The sequence below is a fragment of the Psammomys obesus genome, unplaced genomic scaffold (genome assembly GCF_907164565.1).
Source record: "Psammomys obesus unplaced genomic scaffold, mPsaObe1.curated_primary_1811, whole genome shotgun sequence".
Classification (NCBI taxonomy): domain Eukaryota; kingdom Metazoa; phylum Chordata; class Mammalia; order Rodentia; family Muridae; genus Psammomys; species Psammomys obesus.
This window is the reverse complement of record NW_026596244.1, coordinates 4,086,408-4,103,051: the sequence shown is the minus strand read 5'-3', so window position 1 is coordinate 4,103,051 and position 16,644 is coordinate 4,086,408. Positions and strand designations below refer to the sequence as shown.

Sequence of the window (16,644 nt, the reverse complement as noted above, 5' to 3'; positions counted from 1 at the left end):
TTGTATGGAGGACAAAACATGGTTTCTCTAACTTTCTGTCTGGCTATTAGCACTGAAATGGCTCTTTCTGTCTTATTCAGCCATCCTGTCTTAATTTGGATGACCTGGAATCCAGCTGTGCTTGGATTGAAGGAATAACAAAACCCTAAAATGTTATACCCTTGCTGCCTTCTCACGCTTACATAAGGTTGTACAACAAAAGGTACTTGAAAATGTTAAATGAGTCAGACCTGGCCTGGCAGCAGTGGCTCTTAGGCATTTTAAATTGTTGCAAGACTTTCTTAATTTAATTCCAAAAGATTTTGAATAATAGTATGGCCTTTTTACTCTGAATATACTCCTTTGAAGGATGCCTTTATTCATGTTAAAATTGAGTTTGATAGTATTAAGATTTTGTAAGTGTTCTTACAAAGGAATTAACAGTTTTGCAAAGTGAAGGTTACAGAAGAGACTCTGAATACCATACACATAGCCATCCTGTTACCTTCTTGCAACTAAGACCAATTGTATTTGAGATCAGTTAGAAGTAAAAGGTAAAGTTTAATGACATCATTGAGAGAGAACTTTGCCCTCATTAGCACCTAGTGTTAAACTAGAGAGCCAGGGACAACTTATTATTTGCTGCTCCAGATTCCACCTTTTAGAGTAACTTTTTGTGGTGTATAAACATCAAATAAGGAAAGTGTTTTTGTTGCATATTATAGAGAATCTTACCTATTTTGGAGTTACTAAATGAAAGAGTAGACATCTAAGATGAGGGAGTTGGTACAAAGCAAGTAGACATAGTCCACAGTGTTCTTGTAAATTTAGAGGACAGAACCATACCCTGAGAGCTTTTTTATTTGAATTCCTAAGATACTTAACAAACAAACAAAAAAAAGGATTAATGTTATGTTGGTCTAGATGCTAATCAAAAGGAAACAGTCATGTTCTTCAATCAAACACTTAACTAGTCAATTGGGCACTTCATCTATGAATCCTACATTGAAAACTTTATGGCCAAAAGAGGAGAATGCTTAAGAGGACAAATTATTTAATATGTTCGCATTTGAATTCTCTTTAGTCAATGGAGTAGGAAATAAAAAGAATTACCACAAGAAATTTGTATTATTACTTACACCAATAATTTTCAAATATGGTAGAAGCCATTTGCTATTTTCCTTACTCCTTTTTCCCAACAACCAACTGATCTCGAATTCTGTTTGTAAACTTTTCATCACTCCAAATTTTTACCTTTAATATGTTGTCACTCGGTCTTTGATCACATCTTGATTTTCCTGTGCTACCCAGTCTGCTTCTAGGACAGAGCTTCCTGTATTAAGCTGAATTGTGTTCTTTAAGAAAATAAAAGTAGGTTGTGTTTTGTCTGAATTTTATTTGTGTTTGTGTGTATGGGTGTTTTGCCTATGTATATTGTGTACCGTGTTTGTGCAGTGTGCACAGAGGCCAGCAGTCTTTGGACCCCTTGGAGCTGTAGTTACAGATGGTTGTTGGCCACCATATGGGTGCTGGGAATTGAACCCACTGAACACTTCGGAAGAGCAGCCAGTGTTCTTAATCCCTAAAAATAAAAGTAGTTTTAATGGCATTGTTTAAATAGTCTTAAAGTTCATTTGATGACCAAATTTATTTTGTATCTCCAAACTGAAAGTAATTTCCTGTACATGACATAAATTTTGAAGGCCACAGTAACTTTTGCCTCCCTTTTAGCAATTGAGTTTTGAAAATGGTATGTGTGAGATAATATGTATATTATCTCATGTGATAATCAGCATGAGATGGATACTGTGCTGTGTATGGGCAGGATAAACATGAGGCAGGAAAGGCATCTGAAGGTGGCAGAGTTGAAGGAGACTCTAATTTACCACTTCCTGCACATCAGTGTTTGTACACTGATCTGGTTTGTCCCACTCTCCTTTCATCCTGAAGCCACATCAGACTCACAAAACTTCAAAATTTCTCTAACCGTGTGAAGTAGATGCTTACTGTATGTCAGCTACTTCATTACATATTTTAAATATATTTAGTACTCTTAACCCTGTAAGGTGAGAACTTCAATCAGTATGTGCATTCATTAATTTCCCAGTGAGTTTAGAAAGTTATTAAACAATTTAAACAGTGTAGCCCAGCTGAGAAAAAAATTCAAACTATATCTTTCTTCCAAATCTAAGCATTTATCTCCTGCTATGTACAGTAGAAAAACATACTTCTTACCACGAAATAGATTTCTATATTTAGTCAGGAATTTCCCCAAATATATGTATGCATTTGACATAGTGTAATAATTGACTTTAAGGTTAGTCAGAGGTACCAAATTAAAAATCTACAAAATCACATCTTAACCGCATTCTTGATTGCTTATGTCCTGACAGTTTTATGGGAGTTCACAGCAGCTCTTGCCAGTGTACAAACTGAGCCATAAAGTGACACAAAGAATGAGGCAGGTTAGCATCATACGTCTGTCTGTAAACACCAGGTACTATAGGCATTTTAAGCACATTAATGTATTGGCTAACACATCAGCCACCGATTTGGTTCTGAATTGTGTAAGGCTTGATATCTATAAGGGTTATTTTTCAGTCAAAAGTTAGAACATTAGCAGTTAACTTTCTTTAATGTATCAGCATCTATAGCAAGAAGAGTTACTGAAAGGAAATTGAGATCTGGTACTGAGTTATAGAAAAGTTTGGGTATATATATCTATGCTCTCTTAGCTTTATTTTACTCTGAGGGCCCTCATTTATGTTTTGTTTATAATGTGTATGTTAGTAAGTGACTTTGTTTTGAGGAGAGAGATGTTGTCCTTCTGTGAGAGGGAGAAACCAGCAAGTTTTAAATACCTAGTTTATTAAACGAGGGAATAATTTAATGTTTAATTTCTCTCACAAACGTATACACATCCAGGGAGGGGTGGGAAGGTTTTACTTGGAAAAAGAAGTTCTGTCTTGGAGGTTTAAAACCATTCATTATCTTTACCAGTTTTTCTGTTTTAGGGTCCTTGATACCTGGGAGAGGTGGCTGTGGTGGAAACCTGACTTACTGCATGTACGTTTCTCCACTTAACCATAATTGCTAATATTAATTATTATACTTCATAGGCTGTCCTGTCTGTAATAATAAATTGTATATTCACAGCAAACCAGGAAGTTGTTTGCTGTTAACATTTACACGAAACAGCTGTGTTCTTGAATATCAGTACCAGTGTTCCAGATGTTGCCAAGATTATCTGCAGTACCCCTGGTCCTGTTGTCCTGTAGGCAATATTAATGTTAACTTTCCTTCTCTATAACAAAATGCTTGAGATAAAGAACTTAGCTGCAGTCTGTGGTCACTTGACCCCTGTGCTTTGGAGATAGAGCCCATCATGGTAGGAATAAAATCATCCACCACAAAAGAAACCAAACAAAAAACAAGAAAGAGGCTTATGCTTTTAAAATATTCAAGGCCATAATTCCTTTGACCTAAGGTCTTTGGACCTGTCCAACTTCTTAAAGTTTCTACAAACTCCGAATATAACCTCCTTGGAAACAAAAGTTTTTCAATACATGAGTCTGAGAGACATGGAAGTTCCAAATGACAGCATTCAGCTTATATCCTGTAAAGGTTTATGTCATACCATGATATAAAATGGGCTCAGTCAATCTCCAAGAGTCCCACTGTAACCGTTCCTATATTTCTCCACAATTCAAATCCAGAATCATGAGTGGCCCAAAAAAACTTAGCTGCGAGCCTCTGTAAAAATCCATAAAGAAAGCCATTCTAAATACAGTGATGGGACCAGGAAAAGGTACATATTTCCTTTCCAATGAAAGGAGTGATCAGCATCTGGGAAACCCAGCAGGGCAGACATCAAATTCTAAAGCCCTACATCTGCACCTAAGGCATACTGGCAGAATGTAGGCTTCTAAGGTCTTGGGCAGCTCTACTCTTAGAGTCTTGTCAGTTATTGCCCACATGACTGCTTTCTTGGAGTGACTTTCAGGCTTCCTGTAGTCTGAGCTGATGAGCAGTGTATGCCAAATCTTCCTTACCATGTTCTCCATTGTAAACTTCAACTTAGGTCCTACAGCCCTCCCTACATTTTGTCCATTTGGGTGACTTCACAGGACTACCACCCCACTGTGCACTAGATGGACTCCCCGGCTTTCTCTGAGATGTACATGAAAGTCTTCACTCTGCATTCCTGGAAAATCAGCATCGGAAGGAAGATGGCCCTTCCCCACGGTCTACTCCCCAGACCATGCTCTACGAGGGCCTGTTGGAAACAGGGAAGCTGCCTTTCTCTTTCCTCTTGGCAGAAAACAAAAGTGAATCCTAGGAAAACCATTCCGTGGGCAGTCAAGCGCTGGCAGGGTGCTCTTCTCCCAGGATTCTTTTTCTTTTGTTTTGCTTTTGAGACAGGGTCCCTCTGTATAGTCTTGGCTGTCCTGGAAAACAAAAGCAACCTAGGGGAGAAAGGCTCTGCTTGGCTTACAGTTCTAACGTGCCCATCACTGTGAGTAAGTGAGTCAGAATCTCAGATTTTTTTTCAGGGCTGACTATTTGGTATGAGATAACCAACCAATTGGTGTGCTTTTCCCTAGGACAGACCATTTCTCCTGCTCTCAGCATCCCGTGCATTCTTGTAGTTTCTTGTCTAGGGTTGAGACCTTGTAAGCTTTCCTACTTCCACATGAGTGCACCTGTTGGGATTGTCCCCCTGAGTGCATGTTTAGGCAGTCATGTTAGCAGGAATTAGTGATCACTTTGTAGACCAGTCTGGTGTCCAAACTCACAGAGATTCTCCTGCCTCTGCATCCTTGAATGCTGGGATTGCAGGCATGAGCCACCAAGCCTGGCACTTTTTTTTTTTTTTTTTTTTTTTTAAGCCTACTAGCCTAGCTACCGCATCCTCTGGTTGTACCTTTACACATGCTTCTTTTTTTTTTTTTTTTTGGCCAGGCTAGGAAGTTTTCAAATTAGAAACTTTGCCCACTTGGTAATGTCTACTGGGTAATGTCTATTATGTCATATCCTGACTTGATTTGCTGCCCTTACATTCCTTTTCCAGATAATCTTGCCCATTCATATTGAAGCTTGGTCCTCCTCAAAGTGCCAGACAGTGAACATGTTCCTAAATGCAGCATTCCATAACAGCTTGGTAATAAGTATATTCTGAAGCACTGAAGCTCATTTTTATCTAAGTAGAATTTCCTGCATACAGTATTCCTCAGTCTTTTTCTTTCCAAACCTTTTAGGAAAATTTACCTCTTTCTTGGATGGCTTGAAGGTCATGAGGACAAATTAGAACCTTCCTACTTGTGAAATGGTTGCTGTGTGGTCTGTACAGTTCTAGGCATGAGTATAGGGAGAGCTAGTTTCTCTAGGAGCTATAATTCTTGCTAATTATGAAGAGAAAACAAACCTTTTGAAACTTTCAAGTCAAACAGCTCTTGGAGAAGACCTTTATGCTAGAACTTGTAGATGAGTTTTTTGCTCTGTTAATTGAGAATTTCTTTCACTTTCCGAAACTGTAATAGATATCATAATGGAAATGTTACAGTTTTAGGATACTGTGCCCTCAAATAGGATACAATGTCACTCTCTGTCTGTTTCTAATGGGAAAAAAAAGGAAGCTGCTGGTAAACTAGAAAGTCATAAAGCACAGTGTACACTCCAGGTACTTCACCTGACATTTTACCTGGATCCCTGAGGCTGGCCATAGCAATTGAATTTTCTACTTATGCAGTTTTGTTGTTTGTTTGTTTTGATAGCAGTGATTACCAGACTGCTCTCTTCATGAGATTCATCTGGATTGTCTGTTAAATATATAAATACCTGGATTCTGGTTGAGTAGTCTTGCGAATCCGTGTTCCTAATAAGCTATGAAATAGTTGGTGATAGCACTGGGAGCTAAAACTTTCAAAGAGAAAGATTTACTCTGCTGAAAGCTTCTTGGCCCTTTGGTCTTGCTTGTTTGTAAAGCAAAGTTAGATGGTATTAGAAATCTTGTACTTGGAGAATTTAGTTAAGCATGAAATGTTGCTGTGTAGGGAGGTACACCGTTTTAGTCCCACCACTCAGGCAGCATAGGCAGGCAGATCTCCGATCTGGAGGCGAGGCTGGTCTACATAATTAGTCCCAGGACAGTCAAGGCTACTTAATGAGATCCTGTCTTTAAAAAATAAAATAAGATGTATGCCAGTAGTGCCTTCAGAATCTAAAAAATATTCTAGTGGCTATAATACAAACAAGATATTAGACTTTATAATATCTTACTGTTTGTTTTTTAATTTTAGTTTTGTGTAAAATCTTGTTGTAATTTTGATTTTGCTTGAAGTTTCTAATTCTAATAAGGTAATAGGAAGAACTTGGAATAACTAAAATGAAAGTAAAAACTGATAAATATACAAAGTATAAAATTTAATACAATCAATTAGGTTTCTGTATTTGCTTTTATTTTACTAAGCTCGGTACTTGAAAAGTTATTAACAAGCCTAAACTTAAAGTTTTTCTACTTATAATCTTACTTTATTCATTCAAGCATTGCTCCATGCTATCTCTATAGTCCTTATGGGAAAAAAATAACACATGAACTGGAACATAACACATGGTCTCTGTACCATGTTAGAGTAAGGTGTGTTTTGTTTTTATGTTTTTATTTATTATTTTTTGGATTGGTTTTTAGTGAAAGTACAGAACTTATTTAAGAATCTGTTTTCCCAAAGAACCACATTCAGTCCAGTTCCAAGACCTTCTGCTTTTCTATTCCCTTTGTCCATTGTAAATAGTAGTAGCACTAGAATTATCTCTTAGGTCCCAGATGAAGTAAAGTGAGTGTTTCAGGAAATCCTGAGATACTTCGGCCCTTTACATGAGTAGACTGGAGTTGGTCAGGCAGAGCAGGAGTCCTAAAGACTGAGTTTGACAGTGGAAGTGGCCAACAGTCTATTCTATACGTATTTATTCTGAACAAGTAGTAATTCTTTTAAGCCCATATTTCAAGGTGGTTTTTCTTATGGTAGAATTTAATGGTACTATTTTGAATATTCAGGGAATTTTTAAGAGGAACGTAGACGAGAAGTTTCCATTTGTATTGTAGTTCTACATTATATCATTTATTTCTAAACAAAAGTTAAAGGTATCATTTGCCAAAGTTTGTAACATTTACAGCACCTGATGTGGGTTTGTTTTTGTTGTTATTTATTTATTCTATGGATTCATAGCAATACACCTGAAAAGCTCACTTTGAACTGAACAATTTCCTCTGCAGCATCACAATAAAAAGAAAATATAAAGCTATTCCTAATAGGTTCATACTGTTATCAACACTAACTCTGTGTGTGTGTGTGTGTGTGTGTGTGTGTGTGTGTGTGTGTGTATGTGTGTGTGTGTGTGTGTGTCTGGCCTGAGGTCAGCTTTGGGTGTTGCTCTTCAGGAGCACTTAACTTACTTTTTGAGACAGTGTCTCTTCACTAAAACTTGGGGATTGTTTACTAATTTTGCTCAGATAGGCTGAGCCCAGGGAACCCCAAAGATATGGCTGTCTGCATTTTCTCTCCCCTGGAATTACAGATACATGACCCTTCTCCTCAGTGTCTGCCTGTCTGGTTGGTGGAGATTGAACTCAGGTACATGGAGGGTGGCAAGTACTTTCCTGACTACACTGTTTTTCCAACTTATGTTATTATTAGGAAGTACTTGTGACCATGGGTAAATCACTGTGCACTGTATTGTGTATTGATTGTCAGCATGATTGGCTTAAGGAACAACTAAAAGTGAAACACAACTGACTATATCTGTGAGCATTTTCCAGAACAACTGAAGAGGAAAATCTGTCCAGACCTGTTTATGTGGGAACATGGTCCCATAAGCTATGGACCTAGATCAGCTACAGTGGAGAAAGGGAGACTTGATGCTTCCTGTCTGCCGCATCTGCTACCCTTATGCACCTTCAGACTGAAACCTCCAAAACTTGAGGCAAAGAAATCTTTCCTTTTTGATTGCGTGTGCAGGCAAATTGCTGCAGTTACAATAAACTAACATACACATTAATTAGCCTTTGGAGACTCTGTTTTTTATTTTCAGTAGAAGGTAGATGAGATCACTTCCAGGGTTGGAATTTAGAATCTGTGATCTTCAGTTATCTGTACATGTAACCATTTCTCACGCTAGAAATGAGTACCTTTTAGAGAGTTGCTCATCTGCCATGACATGACTGAAGTTCTTTCTCAACTATCCAAGGAAGGAACCTTGTCAAAACAAGGTTCTCAAGACCCAGCTCAGTAGGCCCTTGTTTTATAGCAGGCTTTTTGTTGGCTTGGCATATGTGTAGGTTGTCCCTGATACCATTTCCAAAGAAGAAGCATGTGGAAGGAATGACAGAAGCACATTTCAACTTGGATTAAATTTGGCAAAATAATCCAGTATTTTAAACTGGAACTATTGATAGCTATCTCATGCTGTTGGAACTATAAGTGGATCTAATGCTTCTAAAAATTGTTCGGTTGTAAAGTGTTTGCAGGAGCAATTTTTATAATAATAACAATGGTAACAGTATTAAAAAGTTGTTAAAGAGCCGGTAACAGTGCAGTGTTGGTTTTGGAGGAGAAACTACTTACTAAATAAAAGATTTAGAAGAATCCAACACCAGTGTTTGCAGAAGATTTGAGTAGGCTTATTGTATGAGTATGTCACCAGGACTCTTAATGGTTCTAAGCACCTACCCTCATCCCTGACCCTGTCAGCTTCCCTCTCTTAGGTGGTACTCAACATGTGTTCTTAAGAGTAAAGGCAGAATGATCCACTTGATCCCTGCTCTGCTTTTTGCCATCTCCTTTTTACTGAAATTCTTGAAAATACACCTTTCTTCTCATGAGCTCACTCGAATTCCCCACAGGGAGCTTCCAAGACATTAATATGCTATTGTTTGAAGGGTAGATTTAATTTAAAAGTTGCTGTCTATGTTCTATGGCATTTAAAACGTCTGGCCACAATCTCCCATTTCAAACATACAGGCCAGCCTTTCTTTTGCTACTCACACAGGGTCATTTCCTGTGTTCTGTCCATGGCATCAGCACCAAAAGATTAAAGATTGTATTTTTTTTTATTAGCTGATGTATAGTTACTGTCATGCCTATATAGGTAATCAATAAAATATTTAACAAGTTATCCTTCCTATTACCAAATTCAGTTCCTCTTCAAGTTCTATTTCTGGGTCCATTTTGCTGTTCTTTACTCTTTAGTCTATTTTTTGCCTTAATTCTGTAGTTTCCATTTTTGCTATTATTGTTTATCAGCCTTTTTTGTTTCAAGTTTGTGATCTATTAAGACAGACTAGCTTTGTAGCACAGCAAATCTGCCTCTTTCCAAAGTGTTGGGATTAGAAGTGTGTGGCAACATAAAAGTAGATCACTTAGAAGCATTCCATAGGAAAAAGAAGACTACCATTGTTACTTACCTACTTCTGCTTACTTAGATCTAGTCCTGTTTATCTCGTGCATTGACATACTAAGTCTGGTAAGCTTTTTCTGCCTATAACTCTGCCCTTCTGCTCTTCTCTTCATCGTGTTTATAACTAAAGCAATCCTTGTAAATCTACCATAGTATGTTTTCTCTTGCTGCGTATTACAAAGTTTAGAAATTGGTTTTGGTGGATTCTTTAAAGTTGGGGAACAAAGTTTAGTTTAAAAAAAGAAGGGTATTTTTCTTTTCTATTTTTAAAAATTTTCAAAACCAGGGCTCAGCTATTAGCAGATTATTAACTGCCTCTCACTGGTAAGGGTACAGTAGAATGCTAAGCACTCAGATTTGACAGGGAGTTGGAGCCTTTGAAGCAGTACTCTAGCTCTCTTGGTTTTTCAAACAATATAGTTTTTTAAACGAAATTTAGTTCTTTCAAAGAATCTTGTGTAGACAGGTGTTTAATGACTAAGGTCTACATCTCGTATCTATAGGCACTAAAACTTCATATGTTCAATGATTGAGTTAGCTTCTGGGCTCCTTGAGTAGGTGGGGATAGAAAGGGTGTTCTTTACTTTTCACTTCCAGAGGTCTTTGTGCTGTGTGAGTATTAAGTCTGGAGTCTGCATCTGAAATCCAATCTTGGGCTACTGCGTGAATTCTCCGAGTGTACGTCTATATTTGTAAAACTGAAATGGTAGTTACTGTAAAATAACTTACCCTGAAGACTAATGCATGTGAGAAATGTTTTATAATGCAGAAATCTTTTCTTTAGAAACAATTGCTCAGAGTTAACAGCCTTCTTTGTGTGTGTAATTACTATTAGTTTTATGTTTAAGTTGATTGTTCAGCCTAGAAGGTAAAGAATTCCTTCTTTAAGTTTACATTCTTCTTTTAAATTTTTTTAATTTATTTGTTTTCACAAATTAGAGTTTATTCACTTTGTATCCCAGCTATAGCCCCCTCCCACATCCCCTCCTAATCCCACTCTCCCTCCCCTTCTCCTCCCATGCCCCTCCTGAAGTCCACTGATAAGGGAAGTCCTCCACCCTTTCCATCTGACCTTAGCCTATCAAGTCTCATCAGGACTGTGCATTGTCTTCCTCTGTGGCCTGGCAAGGCTTCTCCCCCATCAGGGGGAGATGATCAAAGAGCTAGGCACTGAGTTCATGTCAGAGACTCTCCATGTTCCCGTTAAAAGGGAAACCACTTGGAGACTGAGCTGCTTTGGGCTACATCTGTGCAGGGGTTCTAGGTTATCTCGATGCATCATCCTTGGTTGGAGTATTAGTCTCAGAAAAGACCACTGTGCCCAGATTTCTTGGTTCTTTTGCTCTCCTTGTGGAGCTCCAGTTCTTTCCATGACTTTCTTTCTCCCCCTTCTTTCATAAGATTCCCTGTACTCTGCCCAATGTTTGGTTATGAGTCTATACCCTGCTGGGTACATTCTTTCAGAGGCCCTGTGTGGTAGGCTCCTGTCCTGTTCCCTGTTTTCTCCCTTTTCCGAGATTCATCCCATTTGCCTTTCTGAGTGAGGATTGATCATCTTCCGGGTCCTCCTTCTTGCTTAGCTTCTTTAGATGTACAGATTTTAGGATGTTAAATTTTTTGTTGTTTTAGGTAGGCCTTTTTATATAGCCCAGAAATTTAAGATCTCTTTAGCTTGTCCTTCCAAGTGCTGGGATGTATTGCTGAATTCTTTTTTTTTTTTTATTTTTACTATTTATAATTTCGGATTTTTCCTAGTTCTATGTCTACTTTATAGAGATTTCCAGAGTTCTAGATATCAGAGAGTACCACTGACAAAGGACAATGTATGCTATTTTCCATGCAACTAGCTTTTCATATCATTTTCTCAGTATTATAATTTGTTTTAAATCTATGGTGCTATTTCTGTTGTTATTTTCAGGTGCTAAAATCAGTGAACAAGTAGCACAGACAGCTTTAAAACTCTTTAATTCTTTGTTTTACTTTTTTTAATTTTGCTCTCCATATGTCATGGTTATTATTTCACATATATGAGTGTCATTCATGAATGTAATCATGCCTCTAGTTGGTAGGTTTAGTGGTTGTATATCATACAGTTGAATATGTAATTTTTCATGGTGTTTCATGGAGAACTCACTGGATTCATATAAAGTAGACTGTGGATACACTGCCTTGTAAGTAGGACTTAACCAGGTTAGAATGAGGTGATTCTTTAGTCTATAAAGAAGAGGGAAATATCTCTGTAACTAGGGTTGTTTTCACATAGAAAAATGTATTAGCAAGTTAGCTTCTGAATGTGATAGCTAGCAACTCTCTAATTTTGAAAAGAAAGTTTAAAGAATTTTGTTGTTTCCCTTTAGTGTAAATTGCTTTTTCTCCTTTTCCCTCCCACTAGATTGCTGTTCTTTTTTTTGTGCACCATTCTTTATTGCACACACATAAAAAGGGGACGAAATTCTGCAGTGAATGAAGATTCCTTTGCATTTTAGCATTGCTTTTTCTACTGTAGTTGGCTTTTGAATGAGGATGACAATGGAAGAGATGAAGAATGAAGCTGAGACCACTTCCATGGTTTCTATGCCTCTCTATGCAGTCATGTATCCTGTGTTTAATGAGGTGAGTGCACATAGAAGATTTCTGCAATTCCTTGATGTCTGTTTCATTCACTCATCTGTTCTTCCAACAAGACAGATATTTATATGAACTGAACTCTTTGGGTTGGCTCTTAGGTCCAGTCTATATATACACTTGTAGAAATAAAAGCCAATATTCTATTCTAGTCTATGCTATTCTCAGTAGGAGAGATAGACATTACCTATAGTTTTCCAAGTTGAAAATTCTAGTAAGTACTATTAAGTAAGAAAAAAATGAGAAATGGGTAGGTGGGCTTTATTTTCAGGACACAGAAATGAGACATTTATATATTAGAATGTAAAAGAGAGGAATAAGGCTAGAAACAAGCACTTTGTTAGGTAACTAAAGGTTATGATGACAAAGCCCTGTTTAAAAACTGATATCTGAGCCTGGCGGTACTCAGGCTTTTAATTCTAGCATTTGGGAAGCAGAGGTGGGCTGATCTCTTGAGTTTGAGGTCAGTCTGGTCTACAGACTGAGTTTCAGGACAGCCAAGGCTACACAGAAAAACTTTGTCTCAAAAAAAAAAAAAAAGCTGTTGCATTGCATCTGAAGAAGTCAGGTAGCTTTTTTTATTGAAGGAATTGTCTTGAACATGACACTTTTTGTTTAAATTAATATACTATTATATGGAGAGAATTTCACATCTGTAAGTCCCTTAGAGGTTAATTCATACCTTCTATGCAGTGGTGAATAGAGACATTGAATGGTGAAATTATATTTTCTAATTTTATATAAAATTAATGTCTACTCTGTGTGTCCTATCTCTAAAGTCAGTGGCTTTAGCCTTAAAAAAATTAATAATTCTTTTTGCTGCACGGTATAATTAATTTCAAAACCACCAATCTTATTATTGCTAACATAGCTGGAAGCCATTATGAAAATGCCAGTGCCTTGTAGAGTGTTATTCTGAGACTCAAATCTGTTTGTCCTCACATTGTCAGGGATGACAGTGGTATACTTTATGAGCCTAAATCTAGGAAACCATAGAGAATGATTAATTTATACTTTTAACAAACCATGCATATATTAGAATTTTAAACCCTACCAAATACTATCAGGTTCAGAGGACTTTCAGGAGAATTCAAAATAGTGGTGTAAGTAAAAGTTTCTGTCTCCATTATATAAAAGATTCTGAAGGCAAGGAATTCCAAGGCTAGTAATACTATGAATCAGTATCATCAGAAATCATCTTCTGCTTTACTATGTCGCAATCTTCTCAGTATGCACAGTAGCTACCAAAGCTCTATCATGTACTAAGTTCTAGTCCAGAAGGGGGGGAAATGAGATAAGGTGTGAAATCTTGTTTTCTAGCTGAGTCTACTTAATTAATGTGTACCAGAAATGTCCTACACAAGACTATATGCATGTACATTATTTTTTAAGAACTTAATCTTATGACCAGTCTTAACTGCACAAGAGGTTAGAAAGTTCAGAAATCTTTTACTGAGGAGAAAGCCTCTCCTGTAAAACTTGTCCCTTCTGGGGCAGCTCTCAACAAGCCAATAAATCAGATGTATGTTTTTGTTGTGATACTTCATTGCAACTAGCTGTTATTAGAAAGAAGTGCTTCCTTGTGGTATGTTTGTTTGCTTTAGCACTCTGCTAGGCCATGCGGACAGAGAGAAAACAAGCAAGCAACATAACTGTTCTTAAGAGTCTGCTAGGGAATACAACTGTTTAAAGTTACGTAATTAACTTTGTATCAGGAGTGAGATAAGGAGACAAGGAACTTGTGTTTGTAGTACTTAAGGTTTGAATTTCTGACATACTCCAAAAACTGTTTTCATAGTTTCACCCACAAGTGCTCTATCTTTTCAGGTCTGTACACCCAACTTAGAGTCTACAGCACAGAGTGTTAGGGAGAATTTCTGGATTAGTCTAGTATTTTGAGTCTTGGTTTGAGAGGAGGCAAATTCATTTATAGAGCATCAGTTTCATCCTCCAGTTAGTGAACTAAGAGGCTTTAGTTCTAGCAACATGCATCAATTTACTTCTGTGTATGAAGGATGGCTGTTTGAATCTTGTACTTCACTCTAAAAGTGAGGAGTATGGGTTAAATGAACTGTTGGGATTGATATTGATGAAATTTTTGTTTTGCTCATGTATAAAAGAAATTTACTTCAAAGAATAAGAAGTGGCTATGAATAGGATGGTAAATCTCTTCCCTAAGATGATGATCTCCAGGTGAGATTGGTAAACACATGTGATGTCATGGGTATAGACTTAGTGATTCATCATTGTTCTAGGAATTGATTTTCAGGAGTAACGTTTGAGGATAAAGTGGCTGACTGTGTCAACTGGAACATTGCTGCAGCATATTAGTGAGGTCACATTCTAAGTGTCAGTTTGTTAGCCAAATCCTATAGTGCACTTTTTAAAAAATTACTTCCTGTCTCATTCAAAAATAAGCTCAAAACTATTATTTTAGAAATGGCAGTGGTACTTAAATTTCCTCTTAACAGATGAAATCTAGAGTTGGATAGAAGAATAGAATAGAATAATTATTGGAAGTGTTGAGTTAAAAGGTATTGTATTCACTGCTGTTCTTTAGCGTGTTCTTTATCAAGGATATTTCCATTATTCTTTAGCATTTCGGCATGTTAATGTAAGGTGTCTAATGAATTAAATTCATAGTTAACTCTAGTTCAACTATGAATTTTATGTATGGGTACTAGTGGATATATTACAGTTTAGTTTGGCTTTATTGTTCTGTGTTGTACAGATTTAGATAGAAATAAAAATAGTTTCAAATTAATTGTCCAGAAAGTAGTTCTCCATCAGGGCTGCTGAAAATAGATATGACCCTGCAAATCCTCCACAAAGTGTATTATAAACATTAGCAAGTCTGTTCACCCCTAACATTTTATTCATAGTAGCACAGTTTAGGTATCATTTATCTAGAGGAACAATAGAAATTTTGGTACTGTTACTCATGCTTACAAATCACTTATTTGTGGCATTATGAGTGCTAACTGTACTTAGTAACGTAACTGCAAGATAACAGAACACACTTTTTGTTTAGCCAGGGGCCACTGAGTTCAATGTCCAAATATATTGTATACATTGTAAACTTACTGTGGAATAGTCCTCCCTACTGCATAACAGAAAGCATGGTTTCTACCAGCCTCATGCCAGGCCTGAGGTCAGGTTCTCCTGTAACTATTGTTTCTTACTATTATTTGTATATGGAGAAGAATTTCCTTCTTCCAGGAAAAATAAGCCATGTGGAGGGACATGTTTTAAGACATAACATTTTCTGAAGCAATATATGACATAACTTGGAAAAAAAAAAGTTTTGTGACTATATAGGAATTTGTTTATCAATAAATCACCACAAAATATACTTCCGAATAAATGATTTTGTATTCAGATGCTTCTCATTCAGCTACTTCTGCCACTTTTGCTGATATGTAACACTAAATTTTTTTCTAGTAAACAGATGCAAGCTGAGAACTATTCCAACTTAACCTCTTTACTTCATTTTTCTCCCATGTTAGAGGGGGAAGGATTCAGACAAACTAAACATAACTTCTCAACAATGAGTGGATGAATGTTTACCTGTAGTATCTGACATGATCAGTTTAGTACTATTCTGCAGTAAGAGTCATACTTTGCCTGGAATTCCTGTTTAATAAAATTATAATAAATAATAAGTTATTTAAATCTCAACAACCTGTGGAAAATAATTTAATATACGGTAATGTGTTTATGATAATGCTAGGTATATGGTGTTAAAATTATTAATATTTTTGACAACATTGTGGTCAGCATAGAGTTTTCAAACTTGCCAACAGTGTTTCAGCAGATGTTTTTATACTACTTATGTGACTCTTCTTACCTGCTTTGTCATATATGTCATTTGATACTTTAACCTGATTGACCACATTCTTACAAAATATACCTCAAGATTTTAGTCTTGTGATGTGGCCTAGTTTAGTGTAAGAAATAGGATAAGTAAATTTGGAGAAGATTTAAGGATGGTATCATCATGGGAAAACCTAATCTTGTCTGAAGTTGAGGAAGCCAGTAGACTCAAGCAGTTTAGAACTAATTAACCTAAATATTTTGACCTTTAAGAATTAAAAAAAAAGAAAGAAAAAAGCTTTCAGAAGAATCCATACAAGACTGTTGAAAACGTGAGGAAAGGCTGAGTTGATTTATTTTTCTTCTAGTCATGGATTTCAGAACATGTGATAGTTGAGCTATGGGAATGAACTGATAACTTCTCGAGGGATTGGTGAATAAATGAGGTTTATAACTGGAATTATATTTGAACTTATTAAGAGTTTTATTAGTGAATTTGATCCTGAATTTGGCAAGAAAAGTTGATAATAGTAAGTGTTCAAAATCTGTCCTCAGTTCTGTAGCAGAAGCTGCTACTGCTGCAGTTGGTAGTGTGGGGCTAAGCTGAGAGGTAATGCTGAGTTCCTCAGGGACCCTTTAGCAAGCACTGTTGTTCTGCCTCATAGTGGTGATAAAATATCTTAAGCCTTCTTTTCTCTCGTTTGGACTTTTTCCCCCTTCTGTTCAGTAGTGACATGAAGAGAGGGTGAGAGCCAAGCAATGCTGATTCTTGTT

The 16,644-nt window shown here is 36.8% G+C and overlaps 1 protein-coding gene across 6 annotated transcripts in view; it reads left to right on the top strand.

Annotated features, from left to right (window-relative positions):
• Pdcd10 (programmed cell death 10) overlaps window positions 1-16,644 on the top strand; it is a 40,829-nt gene that overhangs the window by 5,077 nt on the left and 19,108 nt on the right. For 4 of the 6 annotated variants that reach the window (XM_055596606.1, XM_055596602.1, XM_055596603.1 and 1 more), the window contains one exon: window positions 11,825-12,045. In XM_055596606.1, the coding sequence (XP_055452581.1) occupies window positions 11,950-12,045 (96 nt within the window). In that variant the 5' untranslated portion in view covers window positions 11,825-11,949. Of the gene's footprint in view, window positions 1-2,993; window positions 3,046-11,824; window positions 12,046-16,644 lie in introns of those variants that run through there. The other 2 variants (XM_055596604.1, XM_055596607.1) reach the window with 2 other exon arrangements.